At 40.0% G+C, this 25,234-nt stretch overlaps 1 protein-coding gene across 2 annotated transcripts in view; it reads right to left on the bottom strand.

Moving 5' to 3' along the window:
- The window catches only part of LOC144931684 (CUB and sushi domain-containing protein 3-like), a 454,944-nt gene extending 430,688 nt beyond the window's left edge, over positions 1 to 24,256 (bottom strand). For both annotated transcript variants that reach the window (XM_078855833.1, XM_078855834.1), the window contains exon 1: positions 23,939 to 24,256. In XM_078855833.1, coding sequence (XP_078711959.1) covers positions 23,939 to 24,116 — 178 coding nt within the window. In that variant the 5' untranslated portion in view covers positions 24,117 to 24,256. The remainder of the gene's footprint in view (positions 1 to 23,938) is intronic.
- Between the last annotated feature and the right edge of the window lie 978 nt (positions 24,257 to 25,234).

Raw genomic sequence — 25,234 nt, 5'->3', positions numbered from 1 at the left:
ATTTTTTCTGCTTATCACTTCAAAGTGTGCCATTTTCTGCTTTTTGTTTTAGTCCAATTAGAATGCCAAGCAGACCAAGTGCTACCAAATTGTCTTCTGTCTCCAAGGCAAAGGTGTTTTTGTTGTTGTTCAATTGCTATTTTCTCTTTATAAAGCAGTGTTTATTCTTTCATATGGCAAGGTGAAATTTGCAACAATATACGTGTATACTATTGTATAAGACAAAGATCCCCCGTATAGCCTGTAAAAGACTCTTGGGGCAGGTGCTGTTAGCGAGCACCTATGAAGGCCGGCACAACACACAAGGGTGGCCACAGCACTGCGTCCCGGCCGCGTTTTGCCCAGTGGCGATGTTTACACACCGCACCATGTACTAACTTAAGGCTGAGTCGACCTTAGGGGAGGCCCACGACCGGTTCAGATATTCGTCACCGGTGTTGGCCATGAGCGGGAATCGAACTCGGGTCGCCAGGGTCCTAGCGCAGCTCGTTAACCACTACACCACCACTCCCTTATACTACCCTATACTATTATATGCACACACAAACAATGCACAGTCAGACAAGACAACGAATGTCGTAAACCGGATATTGGACATTGGCCTGTCGTACATTCGGCATGAACAGCAATGCTATTTCACGCAGTTCATAATGGCTGTGTAGCACGTGACCCCTGCCAGAAGTACTTTCGCAAACGTTCAGGCAGCCAGGTAATTCAACGCAAAAAATCTTACAAGTCTACGCTAGCCCACAGTATGCAGGTGGTACCGAGTGTTTATGTAGTGCTGCAAAGAGGTTTGTGGGATGTGCAATGAGTGGAAGACCACATGTCTGGGAAGCGTCCCTTGCTATGGCACATTACAATGTGTTACAGGTAGCTGTGATACGTTGCCTTGAGGTTCGGTTGGCAAGAGAGGAAGTCACGTGGGATCGAAATGTAACCCCTGAGAGAGATGGGGTAGTCAGGCAGAAGGTGATGTCTAAGGCTGCTCAGAACACAGATTGCAGTTGGGAAGTGTGAAAATAAACAAACAAAATGTGTGTATATATAGAGACAATGCGCCGTTACAATAGCTGTTTATAATGGCATCCAATAAAAGCCATCAGTCTCATTGGCATGCCATTCCAGTGCAAAGAATATTGCTGACCAGTCAGAGCATGCACACAATATGCTTCGAGAATTCCCCGGTGCTTTAGATTGTGCATGGGTGAGCAGTAATCAAGACTTTTTATCTGCCATGCAGCCTCGCAGTACTGTAATTGAGTTCCCATGCCACGTATTAGCACGTCACAGACTCAGGGCCACACACTTTGAATAAAAGGGCCAGTCTGTGACACCTTCAATTACAGTGTTATTAAACATTCCAGAATAAAAAAAAACATTCATAAGGAGCCACAATAAAGAGGAAATGTGTTTCCCCCCCACCTATTCTTCCTGTTCACAGCGTGTGTTCCCTCTATTCTCTCTATGTAAATGTTTAGTGTTTACCAGGAAAGCGTACATTACATTTAAATTCTCAATGTCAAGCTGACCATTTTTTTAAGGGAAAGTTTGTTATGGCTAAGTAAACATCAGTAGCAACCTAAATGGATTCAGAAAGCCCGATTCACATGAAACTTCTTTGTGCTGTCGAACTAACTCAATTCCCTTGGCTTTAGTCACATCTGGCACGTACATTTGCATACATCAGTCTAAATCAGTTAATGCCTTCAATCCCAGTGTTAGTGCTGTGTGATGCTAATGTGCACTTGCTGTTGTGTGGATGCACGGTAATGAATGCTCCTTCCCAACACTGCAGGAAGGCAGAATTCACCCGTCTGTATTTTTTTTTATTTAAGTCACAGACCCACTACTTGGGAGTTCTATTTAAGTGTGTTCGTGACATTTCGAATGGTTGAACGTCAGCACTTCAATCTACTTTGGCACGAGCATGCCAACGTGGCTTTATTGTTTTCAATCTTTGCAGCCCATAGAAAGCATTGTTCTTCTCGGCGAGCAAGTAAAATGGAAAAGTTTTCTGACAGGTGGCTGAGCTACCTGCACAGTTTAGCTGTGTCTACACTTTTGCTCTCAGTGTTTGTCATTACTCTTCCCCACGTGATTTTTCTCTTTAAAAGGTGGTTTACTATGGAGTTATTTATGTTTATGGAATTTCTTATCGGTGTACTGTATTTGTAGGGTGGTTTGGTTCGTGCTGAAGAGGATACTATAATTAGAGATCCTCAGGAAAGTGCGTGTGTGTGTGTTCCAGTTATTATTCATCACAGTTCTACATCTAAAAATATCTGTCTATGTGTGCGATTAAAATGTATATTATTCACTCGAAGCATTTTGTTCTGATAGATTATGTGGAATAGTAAATTGGATCCATTTTGTTCATAATAAAACTTGAGACAAGATCCAGGCCATGTGATGATCTATATAAAATACAAATGTAAAAACCCTGCAGCACACACCTGTATTATCAACCATTTCTTACAAGAGCAATTTATTTCTCAAGTTAATAAAATGTGGTTTTAGTCACGTATGCCCTATGGCAATTACAACAAAGCCATCATTAACATGAGAAACATAACGGCATTCATCAGATGGCTACGTACGTGTAATGATATGGCTGAAGCACCCATGAGTGAGAATGCAACTTTGGAAATGAATATGAAGGGGAACTGAAATGCAGTGATTTACTGATGCTCGTGCACAGACAAGCTTATAGATATATTGCACATATAATGGCCTTGAATGAAGCTAAAGCAGAGCACATTTCTGAGAGCAGGGACACGGAATTTCTGCTGTTTACAGTGATGCACCTCCACAAAACTGCAAACGCAAATGTTTATCGCGTCAGGGATGAGGACTACAAAAATATGAAAAGGCACGAGCCAATTAAATCCGTTATTTAGTTTACTCAGAAAATTCTGACCAACATTGTTTTAACAAAATGACTTGTTATAATAATAATGATACATGAGTGAAATTACACACGTATAAATTAATTAAAACGTATTGGTTCCCCAGATGTCTTCGCAAACACTGCTGCAACGCTTCATTAAAAATAATGAGCAAGCAGAATTCACTGGCCAACAACAATGATATGAGAACTCATCTCATATATATATAGCATCTCTCCCAAATATGCAGTTATTATATGAAAACAGGAGCACAATCGTCATTAGCGAATAATCAATAATAACGGTAATATTGGTATGCATACAACGTTGACCTGTCAATAGCATAGCAGAGGTGGTAAATCTGCACACATAGTTAGTGATGTAGTTGGAATGTTTTTTGTGATTGATCCAAGATGAGTTTGTAAAATATTGGATATTATTCATAGCGATATTAGATGTTTTCCTCAAAAACATTTTTAAAAATCAAGGCGTGAACTTACGTGGAGAAAATTATTAATTTGTTGTTGACAATCCTCACGACAACCAATGGAAATTAAAAACAGAAATTGATTGAAGAACTTAATACATAAGGCTGTGAAGTTGTGTTAAAGATAAATATGGCCAGGTCACTTGTGAAAAAGAAGGTAATAGCTCAGTGGGATTTACCTGGGAAGGTAAAACATTTTGTTTTGTTTGTATAAATGTTCAAGTGATTTGCTTACCTTTCCTATACTGTGTATGCCTGTCGTGTTTTATATTGTTTGTTGTAATGTTCTGACCTGCACCTACTGGACATCTGTAAAAAAGAGCTTTATAGCTCATCGGATTTCTCCAGTATTAATAAATATTCTGATCATTAAATCTCAGTTAAACAAAAGTCAAACACAAGAAGATTACCTAACAATTAAGGGTATATTTTGGAGGGACACAACTGAAGCTGTATACCTATGGCAGTTATTGAAGGTGGGCTGTGGTCAAAATGATGAATACGCCAATGTAGGAATGCCCCTTAGAAAACTGAGTTTAATACTGCGATTAAAAAATAACACCGAATAACGTTTAGAACCAGTGTGCTGCATATTACCAGCTATGATGGATGTATCAGAACAGACATTGACAAATACAAGGGAAATATTGTACAAGCTGAAAAGTACACAGAGACGCACAGAGAGATACATATCGGGCATTACATCTGAGCGACAGAAAGATAAACCACAGATAAGGGAACAAAGGCAAATCAGAGATATCTTAACAGCTGTTAGGAAGACAGGACAAGCTGCTCGGAGTGTTGAAGGTCAATGGACAAGAATGGTAACGGAGTGGCAGTCAGGGCAGGGAGGACTCATGAGAAGACATCCACCATGGAAATGGAGTGATACGTTCATAGACTGTGGAGCTAGATGGGTTGTGACATCACGGGACCATTGGAAGTGTTGATGACAGCCATGCAACAGTAGAGGAGAACACGGCCATCGATGATGACGATGATGATACTTGGTTAGGGCAAAGTGGTGGCTATCGCTAAAAACAGCGGTGAGTGACACCAATGGTATCTTAATCGGTTTCGGGCACCCCCTTCACCAACTTCAATTGACTATCTTGATTTGAAGCTTTCGTGACTGCAGGAATCCATACTCTTTGGTTCTTTCGTTAAAGTCACGTAGGTATGAAATGAAATAAATCACGACGTTGCGATCGCAACACAAGCGGTCGTCCTCAGGCGGAAACAATATAATCCAGCAGTGGAACTGCTGAACCAGCGAGAGAGCAGCTACAACAAGGTTATATATGTGGCGATGGGCAAGCAAGCGGGGTCTTAGCTGGAAAGGACTAGTATGGTGAAGTGTAGCCAAAACAAACCCGATCACCAACAAAAATGGTGTCGTCTTCATATATGCATGTACGTATGTTGAACTTCTTTCGCACCGTACTTAGGCCCACCATGCTGGAAATTACATTATAATGATGAATGCATAAATTGGCTGTGCTCATTATGTTATGTGTTAGGTGGAGTTTTATTACAAGTACGATGATTCATACCATTGCTTGAGGAACAAAAAAAACGCCTAATACTGACTGCACTGTTATAAACTATTTAAGTAGGCTTAGTACGTTGCTTGATTTCAAATTAGTTTCCAGCACCCGTGAGTGTGTTTTATAGCTAGATAAGAGTCAACATTATTTTAAGAATAAGGCACTAATCATAAGCAGCCATGTTGTGTTTTTTTTTTCAAACCCTGGCATCTTGATATCTAGAAGGTGCAACATTTTTTTGACTGAGCAAAGCCACACTGAGTGCTCAGACTATTTTTCAGGAGAGTCCTGCATTGGGATGTTTGACCAACACCAACGATATTCTATGCTTGTACCTTCCGGAGGAAACCAATGCAGAACCGAGCAAGATCTTACAAACTCGACGCAGAAAGGTGCCCGGGTCAGGAAAAAATACCTCGGTTATTTTTGCGATGAGGCAAAAGTGTTACTACTCTGTCACATAGATGTGCGATTACGCAAATGTCAAATCCCATTTTGAACACCGCATAAAAATGAGCAATGTCTGTGCGGCGCCTTGTGTGACGTTATGTTAACATTTCATTATCCACTGCCACCCACATAGTTCGTGCTATATTATGTAACCTATAGAGCTGAAACACTTTTTGGTATTCACTTGACATGCTAGTGTTAAACTAAGCTGTGCTAATTAAACGACACTCCATTCAATGGTGCACAGCAGAGACACAAAAAAAGTGCATTTGCTTCTTTCCAATCTGTACAAAGTTCCTGCTCCCAATTATATGTACATTAAACAAATTATTTAATGTAACATAAATGGCAATGCTCTTCATATGTGTGCGTGTTAGACTTTGAGTATTTGCCTGACTTGTTGGACAGAAATATGTACATCTCATGAGGAAATTAGCTTGCCTTTAAATTGGATGTCTCTCTTAGAGTATATGGGCTTGATAATAGTATGTTAACGGTAGGCAAATGTCCACTCCAAGTCAATAATAGCAACAGTTAAATACATCACATTTCAATGGATGTTACAACAGCGACCATCAAACCACATTTCATGGTTTGTCATCACGTAAATATATTAGAAGTTTGCAAATGATGAAGGTGATCATGCAGAAACACGTCTGGCCAGTAAGATATGCCTCCTGTGTCGAAACACTAAATAAGCAAAAATCGTCAAACGAAGATTCATGACCTTGTAAAAGCAACGAAGCAGTCGCAACCAATATCATTAACCCACATATGTGTTTAAACCTAGAGCGATCTAGTTCAACAGACACTGCATAATAATTTGCCTAACCTCTGAGAGATAGACGCGTGAGTCACTGCAATTTCAATTGCACAACATTCTTCATCTATAAAAAGGGGTGAACTAACTGCTGCAAATTTGCCCGCATTCATATTTATGTGAAAAGAAGAATGAAATGGCAAAAATGCCACTCGCTCAGATGCACTGACCCTCCTAAATACTCTCCGGGACATGTGCTTCAAATGGTAACTAGCGGCTCACCACAGCAGTGCTTGCAAGGGAACCGTATTCAAACGACACCACCAAGGACACCCGTGTACGAGCTGGCAGGACACACTGCAACCAGACGCAGAGCTGACCCAAGGCAACGTGATTGTGCTTCTAAGAAGCAAGGTCGCGAAGTGGAAACGTTTTCCGTGAAGCTGAAGCAAAATTGCAGAGGATGCGTGGGTACAAATGAGAACCTTTGAAATAAGTTGGAGGGGGATGTGTGTGTCTGTGCATCCCATCTCATCGTTGCTCAGTAGCAAGGGCTGCAGCGTATTCACCTTCGTTTGATACAGCACCGGGTTTTCTTACCTTGAAGATAAAATAACTGTACAGTAAAAGGGCCAATTTACCAACATTGACAATTTGGGAAAATGCTATTTCAAATTTGACACAGATTTATAATGCCAACGTATAATTACCAATGTTTACCATCAGTCAATTATGCAGTATTCTTATACCCTGAAACATTTCCAAGTAGAGGTAAGATGTATAAATCATCTATGCACATTTGGTAGATTATCTAGGAGTAAACTAGCAGTTAATCTGCAAATAACCTGCCTATTAATCAATGTTCTAAAGCATACAATATACGTGCACCTAAATAACTAAATGGGGGTTATGGTGGCTCAGTGGTTAGTGCATTGCATCTGCACCTGGTTACCCAATTTTGATTCTTGGAAACGGCTAACATAACTAGTGATTGATATCGGAACCAGTGCTGATCCACAATCCGACCTTCATCTCGCACTGATCGGTATGATGAAGATTGGTCAAACAATTTCCACGACCGATATGGCATAGGGAGGCCTTTATCCTCACCAAAATTGTACTCTAAATTGTATGTTATACTGTATTATTATTACTAGAAAAACAAGCAGCATTTCAGTCTTTGCGGTTTCAGCAGTGCTCAAGGCATGCACTGTTATGTCCTTGTGTGCTGTGTTAGCAGCCTTCATATGCTGCCTCTGTATTTGATCTTTAGCATCAAGAATAATTAATTTACAGCCCATTATATGAATTATCAGTCCACTTGTGTCCCAGTGAATCGTGAATTGTGCGATGGAGTTACATTTGATTGGGACCTCCCTTGCCAGTATCACCACGAGCTCCCAATGTCCTGATAGTACATTGTCTTTGTGCTGTACCCCTTTGGCACCTAACACTGTTTGAGACTAGGCTCTAAACAAAAGCTGTCTCTGGTGTGGACCAATCAGTTTTAAAGACAATGCATACACTACCAGAGCATGCGTTTTTCTTTGCATGTTCACCACAAGTATGTGCTTAATGCAGACATGATTCCTTGCAAAAGGTTTCTGTTTGGTGTTTTAACATTTGAACACCTGTTTTATTGCCAAAAATGGGAAAAAGTATTCTTATATTACGTTTCATTACCAACCACAGGACACAGCAGTAGCACCTGTTCTGCTTTTACAAAATGGTAATTCTAAATGGCAGTATTCATCCCATATTGTGCTTCGTATTTGTATATAATGATGTTTATGTGAAGCTGCAAGGCTACCTTCGGTTGCTTTGAGTTGGGTTTTTTTCACTGGAAAGTTAGTTTGGCATTTGCACAATCACTCAGTGGCCAGTACCTTTGAAAACCACTATGGGCTATTTAATATTGTAAAATGAATTAGGAATGCTGCCAACCAGCCTCTGTAGAACACTATGGTTTGCAATGATCTTCCCATAACACTGAGTAAGGCCAGCTTGACTTTAAAACTGGCATGAAAAGGACTCAATAAAAAGAAAGCCAACCTTCTCAACTGCCCTCTCTGATTAATATCATGGAGTTACAGTCACCAGGGGAGCTGGAGTATGAAATTATTGTATGTGGGTTCACTTACATATTCTTTAAGTCAAGGGAGCACTAGCATATCAATGTATCAAAACAATTCACACGATGACCTAGCACATCTCCAGGTCGTTCCCCAGTCCCTCATTGAGCTATTTCACGTAGAAATTATTCATGGCTTCTTTTCACTGCGGAAAGATGGAAGGTTTTGGATTATTGATTACAATAATGTATGTAAATGTCTGCTAAAAGAATGGCTATACTATATTTGTACATTTAAGGTCATCATCATCACACATAGCACAACATAAAGTCGCTGTTCTTTAAATATATTTAATTTATTTACATAGCATGATGCATAATTCTAATTTTCTATAGTTTTTCGACAGCAATGAATTAAAATGAATTAGTTTTGCTGTGAATATTTCTCTGCATATTATTACGATGGGACTTTGGAGTAGCTGTGACATCTTAGGATAATTAAAGCAATCCTGTTAGGGCATGTAAATCATTGGTTGGTGGGTGATGTTGCAGTCAAGGAACACGCCCCCATTCTTTTCAAATTGAGAACATCACCAGTCAAAGCCCTCTCTGCTTTGCTCATGACCTAAAACCAAAAATCATTCGTGAAATTGTATCTACTCCTTTGTGAGCCTACAATCAGCACCTTTCGAATCAAATAGGTCACTACAATGCTTTGGAAAATATCAGGAAACATATCCTTGGCAACATCATCTTTCACTGTATGTCACTTGTGGCTATCGCTGCCTAATTTATGCTATGGAAGAAAATTGATGAGACCATTTTGTGATATCGGTATCTTTATTAATTTCATAAATATTTAAATAAAATCTATACATATTGGAATGATCAACATCTATATGTGTGAGTTTATTTGTGTATGTATGTGTGCGTGTAATATATGAGGAGCGGTGGCGCAGTGGTTAGTGTGCTACAAACCTAGCGACCCAAGTTTTAATCTTGCTCACAGCCAACAACGTTTGTCCTTCCACAGCACCTCCGTAGAGTGTGAAAGAAGTCCTATATACATGAACCGGTTCTGGCCCTATACTAGGTAAACTTAGCCTTTAATGAGTAACTTCTGCGTTGTGGTAAACATCAACACTGGGAGACAAAGGCGGCCGGGCGTAGTGTTGGCCACCCACCCCGTTATGTCCTCTGCTGGCCTTCATAGGTGCTACTCGCTACTTGCCCCAATAGGCTGTTGACGCCACATAGGGATGTTTGTCATTGTAATACATTAAAACTACGGGCATGGATAACTTTGTCAAACATACATATATATGTACGCAATTCAATACATGACAGGTCCCAGATAAGCATAAAAAATAGGAATATTTTTACATTCAGAAACCTTCTTTGAAGAAGGCACTATCGTCAAAATGTGAACATGTCAAGAGATTTTTTAAAAATATTAAACCAGCCAATAAAACCTGTACAATAAAACCACGTAATATTATAGATATTGAGTAAGTATATGAACAAATAAATGTCATAAATTAACAAAAACATACGTAAAAATATTTGTTTTGTTTCATTGAGGTAAGCTGTAATAAGAGTAACATGCAATTAATCGAAATAATTTTGATAGAAAAATATAATTTGAGAATCATCGGGCGAATTTACTTATAAATATAATTCCATATAATTGAAATAAATGTCTTTAAAAAATTATTCCACAATTCCACTCTAAAAATGAAGATGAAATGCACTAAGAGGCCTGTTCTCATCATAATCCTTAGCTTATGCCACTCGCTGTCAAATATATAGATTTCAATTTTTGCTGAAGCTGAATAATATTCCAAGCTTCAGCCCCAATGGCTATTTTCCAGAAAGAAAAAAAATTCCTGGACTGCGTGTTTTGGTTGGATAACATAGAACTACTGCCAATCACTAGAGGACATGGCTATGCTTATTATGATTAAGATCAGGATCTCAGTAGCAGTAGAATAAGTTACTGCATATGTATGTTAATATTACAGTGTGTCTGTACGTATTTAGTATTGTGCCGACTTAATGAAACAACAGCCATATCAAAGACAAAGATTATCCGTATAGCCTGTAACAGACAGTTGGGGCAGGTTTTGTTAGCGAGCATCTATGAAGGCCAGCACAGCACACGAGGGGGTGGGTGGCCAGCATCACATCCCTTTTGTCTGCCCAGTGGCGCTGTTAACGCACTGCACCAGGTACTCATTTGAGGCTGAGTCTACATAGGGGAGGCCCAGAACCGGTTCAGATAATAGTCACTGGTGTTGACCATGAGCGGCAATCAAAGTCGGTTCGCCGGGTTCGTAGCATAGAGCGCTTACCGCTACACCACCTCTCTACCCATATCACCTCCACACACACGTGCATTTATATGTATTGTGAGTACGAGGCATTTACCTTAGTCCTACTCTACAATTGGTTATTATAGTCATAATGATGTGTTACAAATGGTTGATTGGTTGTCAAATCTAGATGTTCTGTATATTGTGCACAACAGGCTACAATTTATCGAACAATTTATATTACAGCATTCTCAATTTATATGCTATGAAAGGCCATTGCCTGAAACATCACCTATGTATAGTTTTCCTTTTATGGCAGTGATATTGACTAATGTGTTGAGTTTTTTTCTTTCTCTCCGGGTATATAATCTTGGAATTGCTGTTGTGTTTCTCCTCAATTGTATCCCGATTGTGCTATCGGCGTCACGTCATGAGATCACGTATTCATTCAGATCTCTAACAGAGCAGTGTGACCCTTTGTGTTTTTAGCGTGTGACCCACAGAAGCAAATATCACAAAACTACTTTTGAGATACCTTCACGTGACCTCTGGCCCACACAGTAGTGCCGGCACTTCCCCACCCACTTTGTCACTGAAAGCAATGTTGGTTTGACAGTCAAACCAATATTTTCCAATCTCAAGAGTTGGAATTTCTCCAGATTAAGTGCAACAACAAATTGAATGTGATGGAGTATGTTTCTTCTTTGTGCTGTCATTAGTGATTCGGCTTAGGTCACCGCGTGACTCCACATGGGAACCTGGTTTAACGACTCGTGGATATTTGGATTCAAATACGATATCTCAGTGGTGCAAGATCAGCACTCTTACATGTATGTATGTTGAACTTATTTTGCACCGTATGCAGCTAGCTGGGCAAATCGGAGGTGTGGGAGAAGGATATCAAATTTCAATCACAAAACTCAGTTCTAAAGAAATCACTTTTCAATCTACATTATTGAAAGGTGCATAGATCCAGTGGCTTCCTAATTTCGGAAGGAAGATCATTCCAGATGGCTATGAAAGCACATCTGAATGCACGCGATGCAGTGGCCGTCTTTGTTCGATGGTTAGCCAAAAGCTGCAGCGAGAGTGACCGGAGTTTTCGTGATGGTTTATGCTCCTTGACGAGATCAGCAAGATATTGTGGTTGATTTGTGGCCAATGACCTGTCAGCCACCCAGCTGGAATATGTTGACTTGCATTCATAAATACAACACAATGCAATTTGCATTCATAACTAATTTAAACACCACTGCATATCACAACACTGGATAAAAAATCAAGACACGCACATTATAACATCATATGGAGGAACAATGCACTTTGTAAGTGAAGAGAGTTACTTAAGCAGAGGGTTAGGGTGCTGGAGAAGATAGTAACTGTACTCATCTAATTATTTGGATCCATTAAAATGGTCAGCCATAATCAGAGGAGAAGAGGAAATTCGTAAGCCTGGACTTGAAAAGAGGGATGACATCAGCTGTGCAGACAGCCAGAGGGGATGGAGCATAATGTCATGGATGTCAAGCTGTGTTCTTGGTTCAGATGAAGCTAATCTCTGTGTACCTAATTCCTTATGCTTCGTTTTTAATGCCCACTTTGTTTGATGTTGCTCTGTTTCGGCATGTAATTAAAACATGGCATGTACCCTGCTTTATATCATTCTGTTACGGTGATAGAGGTTTAGAGGGTAGCATTATTGACCCGGCAAAAACATACGTAGGCATGTAATTGCCAGTGAAAATGAAAGGCCATTGGCAAGGTTCTTAATTGGCTGTGCGTTCTAATTGTCTGTGATGTAAAATTATTTCACCGAGTCAGTTGATGAATCACATTTTGTGGGGAAAAGAGGAGTAACCCAAACATGCTACTTTTCATCTACGGCTCGCGCATGAGCTGCATCATCCTTGAAAGAGGGAGGCAGTCTCTGTTGCACCGATTTCAACACTGTGCAGGGTAAACCTTTTGGTGTTTTACATTCCATTCAGTTCTGCTGCGTGAACCTTCTGTTGGAAATTAACGTGTCCAGCATAAGACAATGTGCGTGTGATGAAGCCAGATCTTGAATTTCAGTGGGAACACTTTCCCCAGGAGCTTCTGTCGCCTATTACTTCTGTTAAGTTCGGCTGTCGAGCTCCTTTGAGGCAGTCAGGAAAATACCACAATTGTAGGAGGTTTTGACCTAGGTCATGACAACCCAATAGGGCTCCTTTATTCCAAAGGACCAGTGTTGGACATGCTCTGACATTAAATTTGGGGTCACACACACACATGTAGGGCATTTGGTAATGGAACATTCCATATCTCTTTCCATGACAGATTCCCTCAGCTACAATGCCGTGATAGAGGATGCTGTATGTATGTCGTGCAACTAATTACTAACTGTAAGGTCTACTGCTGGGCATACAGGTGGTAACAATGATTAAGGGCAATTTTAATTTCTTTAGGGATATTCCTTTTTCTATGAAATCATAACATCCCCAAATCCCCTACCACTCCATCCTTTTCTTCTTCCCTCGAAACCTCTGCACCTTTAGGGGTTATTTATAATTAGAAACGCTCCTCTGGAACAGCTGCTAACTTCCTTATAAGCAGGTACTGCACATTGCACATAGCATTATATGTATAAATGAATTTTGGCAAGCAACTACAAGTTAATCCTCTCCATAAGGAGCTTTACTGCATGTGAAAAACATCTGTCCTTCCCATGGTCCTCTGTTGCCAGAAGACCAGCGTGCTCTGTTAGTATTAATAAAGGAACAGGTTTTTAATATTTTAATTGAAATATAAATTGTCCAGTCAGGTGCCTTGCTATTTGCATAAACTGGGCAAATTATAATTTTACATTAGCATAAACGATTCAAAACTTTTCAGCCATATACATAAAATTTTGTCTCCACTGAAAAGCTAAAAATATATACACTTGGCAGAGACCACCATTTGACAGTGGACAGAACGTGGCTGATGATGATAATGTATGTGAAAAGCGGATATGATTACGAAGTCAAAATAATTGCTATTTCAAACCCATTGTCAATCATGATGAAGGCCTCCAAACACTGTGCCAGTCGTGGGGGTTTTACCATACGTGACCATGCTGGTCAATGCAGGTTAGTGAAGCTGGGGTGATGGATTGGACTGGTTCAGATATCACTTAACACTAATGTTAGATGTGGCCGGGAATCAAACTAAGGTTGCCATCTTTGCAGAAGGGTGTGCTAACCACTGTGCCACTACTCCACCCTCAGTATGAATTAAACAGATTATATAAGACAATGCCTTGGATATTTAACAGCGTTTAATTTTCTTCGAGTATTGATTAAAAGTTGTTGGTAACTGAGGTGGAGTCTTCCTAGCATTGGACATGGCCTGTGGTCGATTTGGAAGTGTGCGAGTGGAAGGTTCCATAAATGAGCCAACTTCACCACTCATCGCTGCTTTGCAAATGCACTAATGGCACAGATCCTCGAACGATACTCGAAAGGCTCTGTCGCATGAGGTTCAAGGTGAGAGGGATGTCATGCTGCTGCGATGTACGAGGTCAGCAACCAAGAGAGAGAGAGATTCAAAGACCGAGTCAAACGAGTCAAAGGTCCAGTCGGCGATAGGCATGCGGACGGGAGAGCAGTCTAAACGCGGGATGTACAGGTTACCTCCGTGTCCATTCTAGATTTGAAGCTTTCGTGACTGCAAGGATTCATACTCTTAGTTATTTCGTGAAAGTCACGTAGGTAAAAAAATGAAATTAAAATTAATCAAAATAAAACATTGTTAAAATTAATAAAAAATAAAACATTGTTTTATTTTTATTAATTTTAATTTAATTTCGAGGACGTTTAAGGGCAAATCCTTCTACGCAATGGACACATGGCGCGTCTCTTTATTCGGACAATGCCAGCTTCATTTATGATAAAAATCTATTTTGAAGTAATACAATAACTTATCACAATTCATACTGCAAACGTGGATTTGTTGTCCATTTTTAGACATGCCTTCTCGTGGCCACTTTAATCATATGCTTGAACACTCATGGATTTGACAGTCTGCTATTGTTGCTTTAAACAGATTTTACAATATGCATTTCATTCAAAATCAGGCACAAGTGGACTATTAACAAACACAATGTGCCAGTGGTGGTCTATTTATGAACAAAGGGCGTTCAATATCTTAAATGGTACTTCACGTAGCCAATAGGGCACAGGGACTCCCCTTGTTCTGAGATGAGAATTGAGATGTCGGAAGGAACAATGTGACAACTTGCCTGCTGTAATTATTCTGCATTCCTTCCAAAGCATTATTAACGCTTTGTAAACTGGAAGCCTTTCCATGAAGCAACTGGCCACACGCTTTGAATGTGAATGCGCACACCTAACTCGTACGTGATAATTTGTCATCTTAAAAAGATGTTATTCTCGAGTTCACTATAATGAATTCAAATTAATCCTAATTTAACAAAAATGTATGCTCGGACGGCATAACATAAGTATGCCACCTGCTGATTTCTTGTGTGAATATGGAAGGCTCCCATCATGCCACTGCAGGCAATCTCCATTGTATTCCTGTTCCTTGAATAAACGTGGGGTTATGTATTCGTATTTCTAGGCCAATGGGTGTATCACTTGAAAATAATGGACGTGAATTTATGACACATGTAATGAATGTGCGGCAATCATAATAAGGCATACAATTAACGATGCACAAAGAGTACAGGCAAAGTTACTGTGCTAGTTTTAAAACACATTTAATGCAATTGCAAACATCCTGTCATAGCCGTGCAGACTAATGGGGCCAGTACTGTTAGTGAGCAACTATTATGATTTGAATGATGAACAAGAGGATGGGCGTGGCTAGCACCCCTCTGTCGCATTTGTATCCCGAATGATGATGTTACACACTGCAACAAGTACCCTGTGACACTATTATCAGCAACTTGATAACTCATGTAAGGCTAAGTCAACCTAGGGGAGGCCCGGGACAAGTTCTAATAACACTTTGTCATTAACATAATTTGTGTAACTTAAGTCACCGTGGTTTGATGTGCAGCAGACTAACCAGTGTGCCACCATCTCCCCCTCCTCCCTCCATATAAATATCGTTTGTGTAGCTTTTAACGGACTGTTAGGACAAGTGCTGGTAGCGAATACCTACTAAGACCAACGCGGCACGTGAGTGGATGGGTGGCTAGCACCACACCTGGTCGCCTTTGTCTCCCCAGTGCTAACGTTTACATATCGCACCAGATGCGAATTTTAGGCTGACGAAACTTAGAAGAGGCACAGGACCGCTTCGGATATCTGCCACTGTTACTGGCCATGAGCGGGAATCGAACGCGGGACGTCGGGTTCGTTACACAGTGTGCTAACCTCGCTATGCTACCGCTCCCCACAATAATACGTGCACAGAGACGTGAATAAAAAGCGAGTCAATACATTTAGGTTTTCATCTCACACAATGTGCCTTGCAAACCCTGTATGTGCCATTATCATTATTATCTAATACATATTGTAAGCTTTGCTCAGGCAACAACATTTTTAAATAAAATTAATACCACTTGTTTAAATTGCCTACATTTAATCGATAAATAATGGAAAGTAATATATTATGCATGCAATTAGTATCAATTATTAATAGGATGTGCTCAATTTACTCTCCATTGAATTTGGCGACATATGTAGCATTCATTTATATCCTCCCCACGTGTGTACATAGCAGATAAGACTTTAATGCATTGCCCACATGCATCATACTTGCTTCTACATTCGAAGGTCAGCATTTCAGAGCATTAGTCTGACAAATCCACTTCATGCGTTGGTCACATATGTTATTTCCAACACCTTACTCAAGCAGAAATCAATACTGAGCACATGCTGATAGCTGTGTACCCAGCTAATTGTCAATAAATACTAATTACTGCATGTTCATAGATCAGGCAAGGGCATCATTGAATGTATTAAAATTTTAAATAGTTACATTATGCATAGGTTATGAACACCTAATTGTCATCATTATCAGCTCTGGGCATTTGCAGAAGGGGTTGTCTCTGCAATAATCATCACAAACTAAACAGTACAGCAGCCCTGGACATTTTTTATAATCCAGTATACATATCTTTTATGATGGATCCGTTTACATGATTCTTTTATAAGTTAAACGATTAACCTCAATGCCTGCTGAGACCCGAAGTTATTTAATTTAATGTAGCCTGAGAGAGTTTAAAATTGCCATGGTCAAAAGTTTATTCGTGTCACGAAGGGAACATATTTGTCTCCATTATTTTTTCATGTACACTATTTGTTCAATTCGGTATAGTCCAAACACATAGTCCAAAAGCTTGATGTCATGCAGAGGAAAATAGGTACATTATGCACAAAGTCAAAGCGTACAGCACAGGTATGATGCCAAGTAGATAGATGATGCAGTTAAAATCTGCATAGTAATTACAATTTCCTGACAAGATTTTGAATTTATACAGAAGCATTATTTAGGTGTACATCAATTGTTGTAAAAGACATTGTTGTCTATGAGAAGACATTACAATTTTTAACAATCCATTGGTGTGTATAGCACACAACTGTTGTAAACATCAGTTTATTCCTTTCATGACAAAGGATATATTTGGTTCGTAATTTGATTGAAAAGACCATCAAATAACGACTCATCACAATAGGTTATATTAAATTCAGAGGATCATTTTTTTCATTTAGTTGTGACATTTAATGTGATTACTAACCTGTATATTGCTGGGTTATTTAGAATTCAATATCGTCGTTGTAGTCTGCATATTTATGAACGACTAGTCATGCACCTGATTTTCCGAGGCCTCAGAAGCTAAGCAGGATTTTTAAAAACCAGGATGGAGCTTGGATGCAGAGTCACCAAGCACAAACATACCAGTGTAATAGGCATTGTGGCATGTAGAGGGCAGTGCACAAAAATCAATCAGTGCTCCTACTACATTCACCAAATTGCACTGAACAGCATGGAGGAAGTATGGTCAATTAACCATCATGTCCCTCATGAGGGTTAAATGGGAAGCCCTGGCCCAGTAGTGGACAAAATGCGCTGAGCATGCAGATCGTGTATTCTGTCTGAGAATAGATTTTTGTCCACCTCCACTGGGAAATGGTAGAGAAAGTTAAGTTGAAAATGGAAAGACAGGAAGGTAAACACGCTGGAACGGTATCGTAGCACAAGCAATTAAAAAGTACAAAGGGGGGTGGGGGAAGGGCATTGGGGGGCAAACAAGGGCATCGTGCTGTATGAAATTACCACTTTGCCAGAATGCTCCATTTGTACAGCACTCATGTGGCTCATTACATATAAAATTACCCGTTAGTTTGTGTCGACCGCATTGGTCAAGCGTAACATCCTCTGGGAGATTATTCGAAACAGAAATTGAAAGAGAAAAAATTGGGGAAATAACTGTAGGTGGGTGACAGAGTATGCTGATTAGTGGTAGGTTGCCACGGTTAATGCAGCTCACCCCCCCCACCCTTGTCCACCCATGTACACTACTGGGTGGACAGGGACGGCTTTGGAGGGGGTAGGGGGATTAAATACATTTGGCCATTGAACTGCGACACCGGGAGGTCAAACGGAACCGGCTACCACAAGGGATGCCTCGGTGGCGAGATGTTAACTACCTCGCCTGGTGTACAGGAGGTTGCAGATTTGATCGTCGTGTGATGTATGTCACTAAGAGCTACTCTACCCCGACTCCTTCATCACAATGAAATACCTGTTTGACTTACACCGTAAAGAGCATAGCATGAACACACGTTTTCCATTAGAATATCACCCACAGGGCATCATTATTATATATATAGCAATGTCAATTTCACCATTGAGACATGCATTTGGTTGTGAGATGTAGTGTTTGAACTGAGATAAGGTGTGGCTAAGTTATTGAAAATTGATACATTAGGCATGTTTGTTATAATTATGTGCAATTGTGCGTTTTTATGTGAAAAATATGATATTTTAAATGTCATGCATTGGCCAAAAAAATATATTGGCATCCTGTTAGGGTCCTCAAGGTTTGTATATGAATCAATCGGCTTGGTATAGGATTGTATAGGAACAGCAGCAGCCTCATGTATTGATTTTTCCAGGAAGCAATGCTGACATCTAACATCTCGTTTACTCTGTGAATCGTATGACACCATAGGAACACATTGATGATTCATGTGAGTCGTATAATGCTAGGGGAACACAAAGACCATGATGTATTTATATAGAGAGAGATGCCTTGTAAATGGCAGAATATGAATGGAAAAAAACACAATATTACATTGTCGTAGAACAGTTCTGAAGTTTTTTTTCATGCATAAAAATATCCAAGAACCCCTGACTAACACCCCTTTCAATAGTAGCATCTCCCTTATCTGTGATGAAGTCGTGGGGGGGAGGGCAAGTTGCCATTTGGGAATCTGATAATCCCTAACTATCATTGCAAATATATCTTCCCATCCTGCGGGGAGAAAAAAAATCACAGATGAATGCAGATTACAGTAAAACAAGCTCTGCGATAACGGGGAAAATCTGTGGATTGGTCTGAGCCCGTGGACAAAAGGAAAGAAAATGTAATAGGGTTTCAGATAAAGCAGTTCTCTTGAATTTGTGCAAGTAAACCACAGTGGATGCATTAAACCCATTCATCAGCAAAATGCATACGGTATATAAAACACTCTTTACAGCTTACCAATGGATTTGCTATATTGCCACATACATGCACTCCAATGCCCAGCATGTCTCTGTCATCATTCACATGTTCCCTAGTGCGATCAATAATACCTAAAATTCTCTAGTTCACAGGACCTTGCCACCAACAACTGTCCACTTGGTTACACAATATTGGTGCGAGGGCATGCGCGCTTAAACGACACGAATGTAAAAATGACCCTTGAAACTAAATTTCCTCTCGTGTACGCTTCCACGTGACTGGGAGCAACGCTGGCACAATGAGCATCTCGGCGTGCAATTGTGTGTTACGCAAAGGTCTTGTAAACACGGAACGTGCCCCATTAGCGGTTCATCTGCCGGTGCGCGAATGCACCGTTACATTTTCAATAAATGTGTTGGTCGGGCTTTCAGGGGTGCCCATATCATTTCGACAATCATGCGTGAGCATGCCAGTGCAATATTGTGTTCTAGCAGCAGGTGGGAGCCTGTTAAGTTGACTGTCCTAGGCTGCAGGCATTGCGCAGAGAAGCTTATAACAAGAGAATGTCCAAAACCACCAGCCAAAAAATATTCACATACACATAGCAACTGTAGTTTCAACGTTAACACATCCCCCCTGGCAAAGCAAGTAATGAAAACATATTTTTGCGACTGTAAAACACAACTTCTGAAAAGTAAAAAAGCCCAAGTGATTTTCTGCTCAAATGAGCATTAAGGCGGTGCTAATCTCCTGTTTTATACAGCCCTAAGCTAGTGGTGGAAATTCCACGTATCTATGGCAGGCGTGAGTCTATCAGTATGACAATAAATGTTGACTTCCCCACAAAGTGGTTCCTATTTTATGGATCACAGACGGATGATGGACTGTGCCAACCCCCAACCAGGATATGAGCTCAGAACCGTATGATTGCGAGTTGCCCGGTTATTCCACGAAGCCAACTTGCCAAATTAAACATGAATTAGTTGTAATAAATTAAACAAGGCATGCATAATTCATTGGAGCTTATATTGATCGAAGTAAATCGTGACTATTGTTTTAGGAATGCAGAAGCATTATTAGACTTCAAACTTATAATATATCACGAGTCGATGTGTTTCATATGATACCTATGGGTATAGTTTAATGTGATCATTATTTTAATGCTTTTGAGATGTTCGGATTACATTTCACAAGATGGACCATGATTGCCAAAATGATCCATATTGTTTGGGACATGCTTACAATTATTTGGTAAAATAAACAATTTGACACAGCGATGGAGTGCATAACTATAATAAATTAATTTTTAAAAGTAATTTCTCGAAAAAATATGCAGAGGAACCAAACATGAAAGCTAATCTTCTGAAATATCATTAGGATTCACAGTTTACTGCAGCCCTTTTGCAAATAAATACACTGTAATGGTGGTTTCATGGAAAACGCAATGCATATGAGTATTAGAATTACGCATATAATTTGCATTAGAATCACCTCTTACAACTAGATTGCCTATATGCATAAAAAATTCAATATTTTTACAGCGTGGTATTGTTTTTTTTTTCAGACATAGCGTGGCTTGAGCATTGATACAGTGGTGAGAATGCTATGCTATGAACCCAGCGATATGGGTTTGATTCTCAGCAACTGCAAATACCATTGTCTGATCCAGTCCTCGTCATCCCCTTCAACCACCTTGCACTGACCGGTGAGGTGAAGTAGAATTAATCAACCCCACGACTGACATAACATGGGGAGACCTTCATCCAGTCGTGGATTGACAAGGACCAGACACATGTAGGTGTATTTATTTATTAATTCAAAATGTGTTTCCTTTTACTTGAAAATAGTAATCAGGATGCTAATTTCAGTCTTCTGTGGGCTGCCATATGGTTGACACTCACACGCATTTTTTGATAGCATTCTCCAAACACCTTGCATTCATTAACAAGTGGGATTTTGCACATCATTCAGCGGCAGAATATGTGTGGCACATCCTGATTGATTGAATTTGGAATGTGTTGCTGTCTGCTTTTGACGAGCCAAGGTGAGAATAACAAAAAAGCAGATTTAATTTGAAAATATATGATTCTGGGTTGCACATGTGAAACAAAGGTAAAAAGCAATGCCAATGTGAGAAGTCATGGGCAGTGGCCTTTTGCAGGAATTTATATTGTGGTACATAGCAGGGAGACAATTCGTTTAGATGGATTAGGTCATGGTTGCATATCATCAGTCATGGGCTCGTTAGCCACATTCATAATCATATCCACTGGGATGAGCTGGTATATATTTTTTGCTCTATATAGAATACTTACGTTAGAAAATACCAATCCAAATAGTTTATTAAACAAATTGAGGCTCGTCAAATGGTACAGACCGGTAATATGATTGTCCTGGACAACAAGATTGATTGCCTCAGGACAGGGGCACAGTATACCAATATTTCTGGAATCCTTCCATTTCCACTCATATTTTAGCCGATTGCTACATACAGGAAAGAAATGTACACAAATAATATACACTCCTCCCTCTGTTCACACACAATAATGGTTGCACAATAATAGGAGGACTGACCATAATGCTGACTGAAAATAAATACGTTTTTTTTTAATAAATTCAGTTTCATCACAATGGTTAGAAAAACAGCTTGCAGAAAAAACCCACACTGGAATACGAAGATATAAACCATGATTTAACCCATTACATTCCAGACAACAGCGCTGCAATGGGGTAAATGCTAATTTCTTCTCTCCGCGTTGCTTGTCTGCATGAAGTAGCGCTAATAATGCCCTGGAAGTGCGCTCCCATGTAGCTGAGAAGCTGCTACTGAAATAATTCATGAGGATTTCAGTTTTTTTCCCCTCCAAAAACTATACAACATCTGTGTCGAGTACATGTTTTTAAAATCAACTTATTATTGTAAGGATGATTTTCCCTTGAATGCTTAGACAAATGTCACCACAGGTATTTCACTAATTATGTAGCATTTCCCATAATAGTTGGTATGTCCCTTATGTTTTCAGATACATTGTATGTGCATCTTTAGTTTTAAAATCGACCTGGCTGCTGAAATTATAAAAAAATAGTACATTGAATGCTTTTGGGAAAAGCATAACATAGACTGAAATATTTTTAGGCACAGCTTGTTTCATAATTCATAACAGGGTTTACGTGATCATTTTTAAGAGTTATATGAGCAATTGGCATTCATATCAGGAGATAAATACATGCCCTTTATCATGAGCGGGCATTTTTAAAACCACTGCTGTGGTGGAATGTCGTAAATTAGCAAATTACCATTTTTGTGGACGAGGACGTTAGGTGGCAAAAAATGAAGTGTGATACAAAACATACGATTCTATGAATTATAAATAGACCACGCACAATTCAGTTCTCATGTGCCACAAGCCGCACATGCATTAAAAAGCCTCGAGCGAGAGTCGAAACTCATACGTGGTTTCTTTTATTTAAGATTAATCGCATGGCACTTCACGTAAGCTTTAATTTAAATAGGAAAAATTATGCTTCCGGTTTAAGACAGACAAGACAAAAGCTTTCCTGCTAAATGAGCACATTTGGTTATTATTGCTGCAAGGTGCCGATTAACGTGACGGAGCACGCTGGTCTTGCTGGATCCGACTGCGGCATACTTTGATGTTTTTTTTTTCTTCGAGGGATTGAACCAGAAATCATTGTTAAGCTCAAACCAAACCTGCATTTCTAGCAGGCGTTGTGTTGTTTTACATGCCAGAATCCACATATTCGTGATCAACTGGCAGTTTGTTTAAAGTGGTTAGAACCATGCTTTGTATAGTATAGTTGCGACATCCATTCTGAATGCATCCAGCCAATCCACTTTTTTGTTGCAATTATACATGGTTACATGTACACATTTGCATACAGCAAAATTATTTACACGCTCGCATGCCTGATTAATAGTTGCTTGTACATCATGCGTATACTTTTATATTACATATACGTTGCATGTATATTTATATTTTTAAATGCTTCGTTCTGTAAACGCATCGATACATGCAAACGTAACGCACTTTGTATGTACCTCCAAGAATACATTCATATATATGTTGAAATATTTAGGCATATGCAAGAGAACCTGGAAATATTTTCAACAACAGCCTCCAATCAACCAATTTAAGAGACGAAGCCACACAGTTGTGCTTTATGTCTCCATCAAGCGAGTTTTTTTTTCTTCCACTTTTTCTTCTCATTACCAATGCAGCCACAAGCGATGCCATTTGCACGCTACTTATTGAGAGTTTACGTTGATGCCAAGCCCTGGTTGCAAGGTGCCAACATCACACTCTTCAGCACAGCAGGAGAGAAAAAAGCAGCTTTTGTATTCTTTTAGCCTTTTTGAAACTGACAGAAGCAGCACTCCTATTGGAATAATGCAGATTTGTAGTTGTGCCCGGCTAAGAAAATACATGCCAGAAAAGAGACATGTTTGAAAAAACCCTGACTGTAATCAATTTCAATTTATCCTTGTGGAGCAGTAAAGAGATTAGTTGTTAAAATCTATATTGGCGTTCGCTTCGATAAAGTGAATTCAAAAGTACAATTATTGAAAGAACTACAATCCGTTCCTTTTAAGATACGACCCCCAAATCTGACCACATACCTGCTGGGTCGGCTATGCGTAATGTTGTACTCGCTTGATGTTCCTTGCTAAAGCAGCCGGTGTACACAGGTGCAGAGCTTAGAATGAACGGAGCGGGGAGAAAAAACAAACACACAACTCACCTTTTGCGCTCACGAGCATTCCCAAAACGAGCACAAAAACACTTGCGGATTTAACTTGAGCCATCGTCTGTGCTACTTGCGAGAGAGGTGGGCTTCTGTGGCTCCCGCGCCCCGCACTGTTAATGCCCTCGGAGCAGCCGCTCTTCACGGCAACACATCTGCGACGTGTCGGCAGCATGTCACCGATGGAATGTAGGAGCCAGAGCGCCTGAATCACGGAGCTGAGCCGCGAGAGGGATGGAGCGCCCGTGACTAAAATATCCAGTAGGAGCGCTTGCGGACGCTACCATCTAGCTGGGGTGGGTGGGTGGGGTGGGAGAGAGAAGGAAACTCGCGCTGTTTGCTCGCGCACCGAGCGCAGACGCATGCAGACTCGCGCTGGCGTTGCGCGCGTTCACGCGTGCGCGCACGCTCGCTCAACATCGCACGTTCACGCGCACGCACGCACAGAGACACTTTGGTGTGGAGGGTAGGAATGAAAAATAAACACACGTCAACGACATATGTGCAAGTTCGTGAGTGCTTACCACCACTTGGAAAATTCAACCACAACATCTGTACGCTTTAATGTATTTAATAGACAATATGTTACAGAATATATCATAACAATTCCCCAGCATGTATTGTAGTGAGTTCCACTATAAATGATTTTCGTGTGGTGGTGATTTATATTCTCTGCAATGAAATTCTTCCAGCCTTTCTCTGGGCATGAATATTATATTTGTCGATATTAAATTTGTCAAGTCGTACGCGTTTTCAGAATAACATAATATTTACGTTCTCGTGGAATTGCGAATGTATGTGCCTGACGGTTGTAAGAAAATACACTCCACGCCGTTTCCATGAGCATAATAATAATAATCCGTGGTCTACTATCTCCACCTACAGACGACATGCTGAAGCATTCTGCTCGTGTCGTGCAATGTGGTCTTAATGTCCACATATTCAAACGTTCCCACTGTGAAGCAAAAAGAGGTACAAGCTGAAATTCCCTTGCCATATTTTTGGCGGTTGTGTATTCCAAGCTATACTCAATACATACATGGAGCATGATGAGTAATATTTATTTAATTTGTCTTGGAAATTTCAGATGCGATCTATAAATAAAGTAGCATGTCCTGTGCTGTGAGCAACGGACTTTCCTTGAAGCGTTGATAGCTGATTTTAGTTCATGCGGCGTGCTTAGTTATACAGTGAATCTACTTGGTAAATTAACGCAAAATGCGCATTAATTACTGCTACATTCTTTAAAATCGAATACGAATTCATACTGTGCCGTGGTGACATTCAGATGAC

This window comes from Lampetra fluviatilis, chromosome 4, assembly GCF_964198595.1.
Source record: "Lampetra fluviatilis chromosome 4, kcLamFluv1.1, whole genome shotgun sequence".
Taxonomy (NCBI): Eukaryota; Metazoa; Chordata; class Hyperoartia; order Petromyzontiformes; family Petromyzontidae; genus Lampetra; species Lampetra fluviatilis.
The sequence above is the reverse complement of the archived record's forward strand: the minus strand, read 5'-3'. Positions and strand labels throughout refer to the sequence as shown.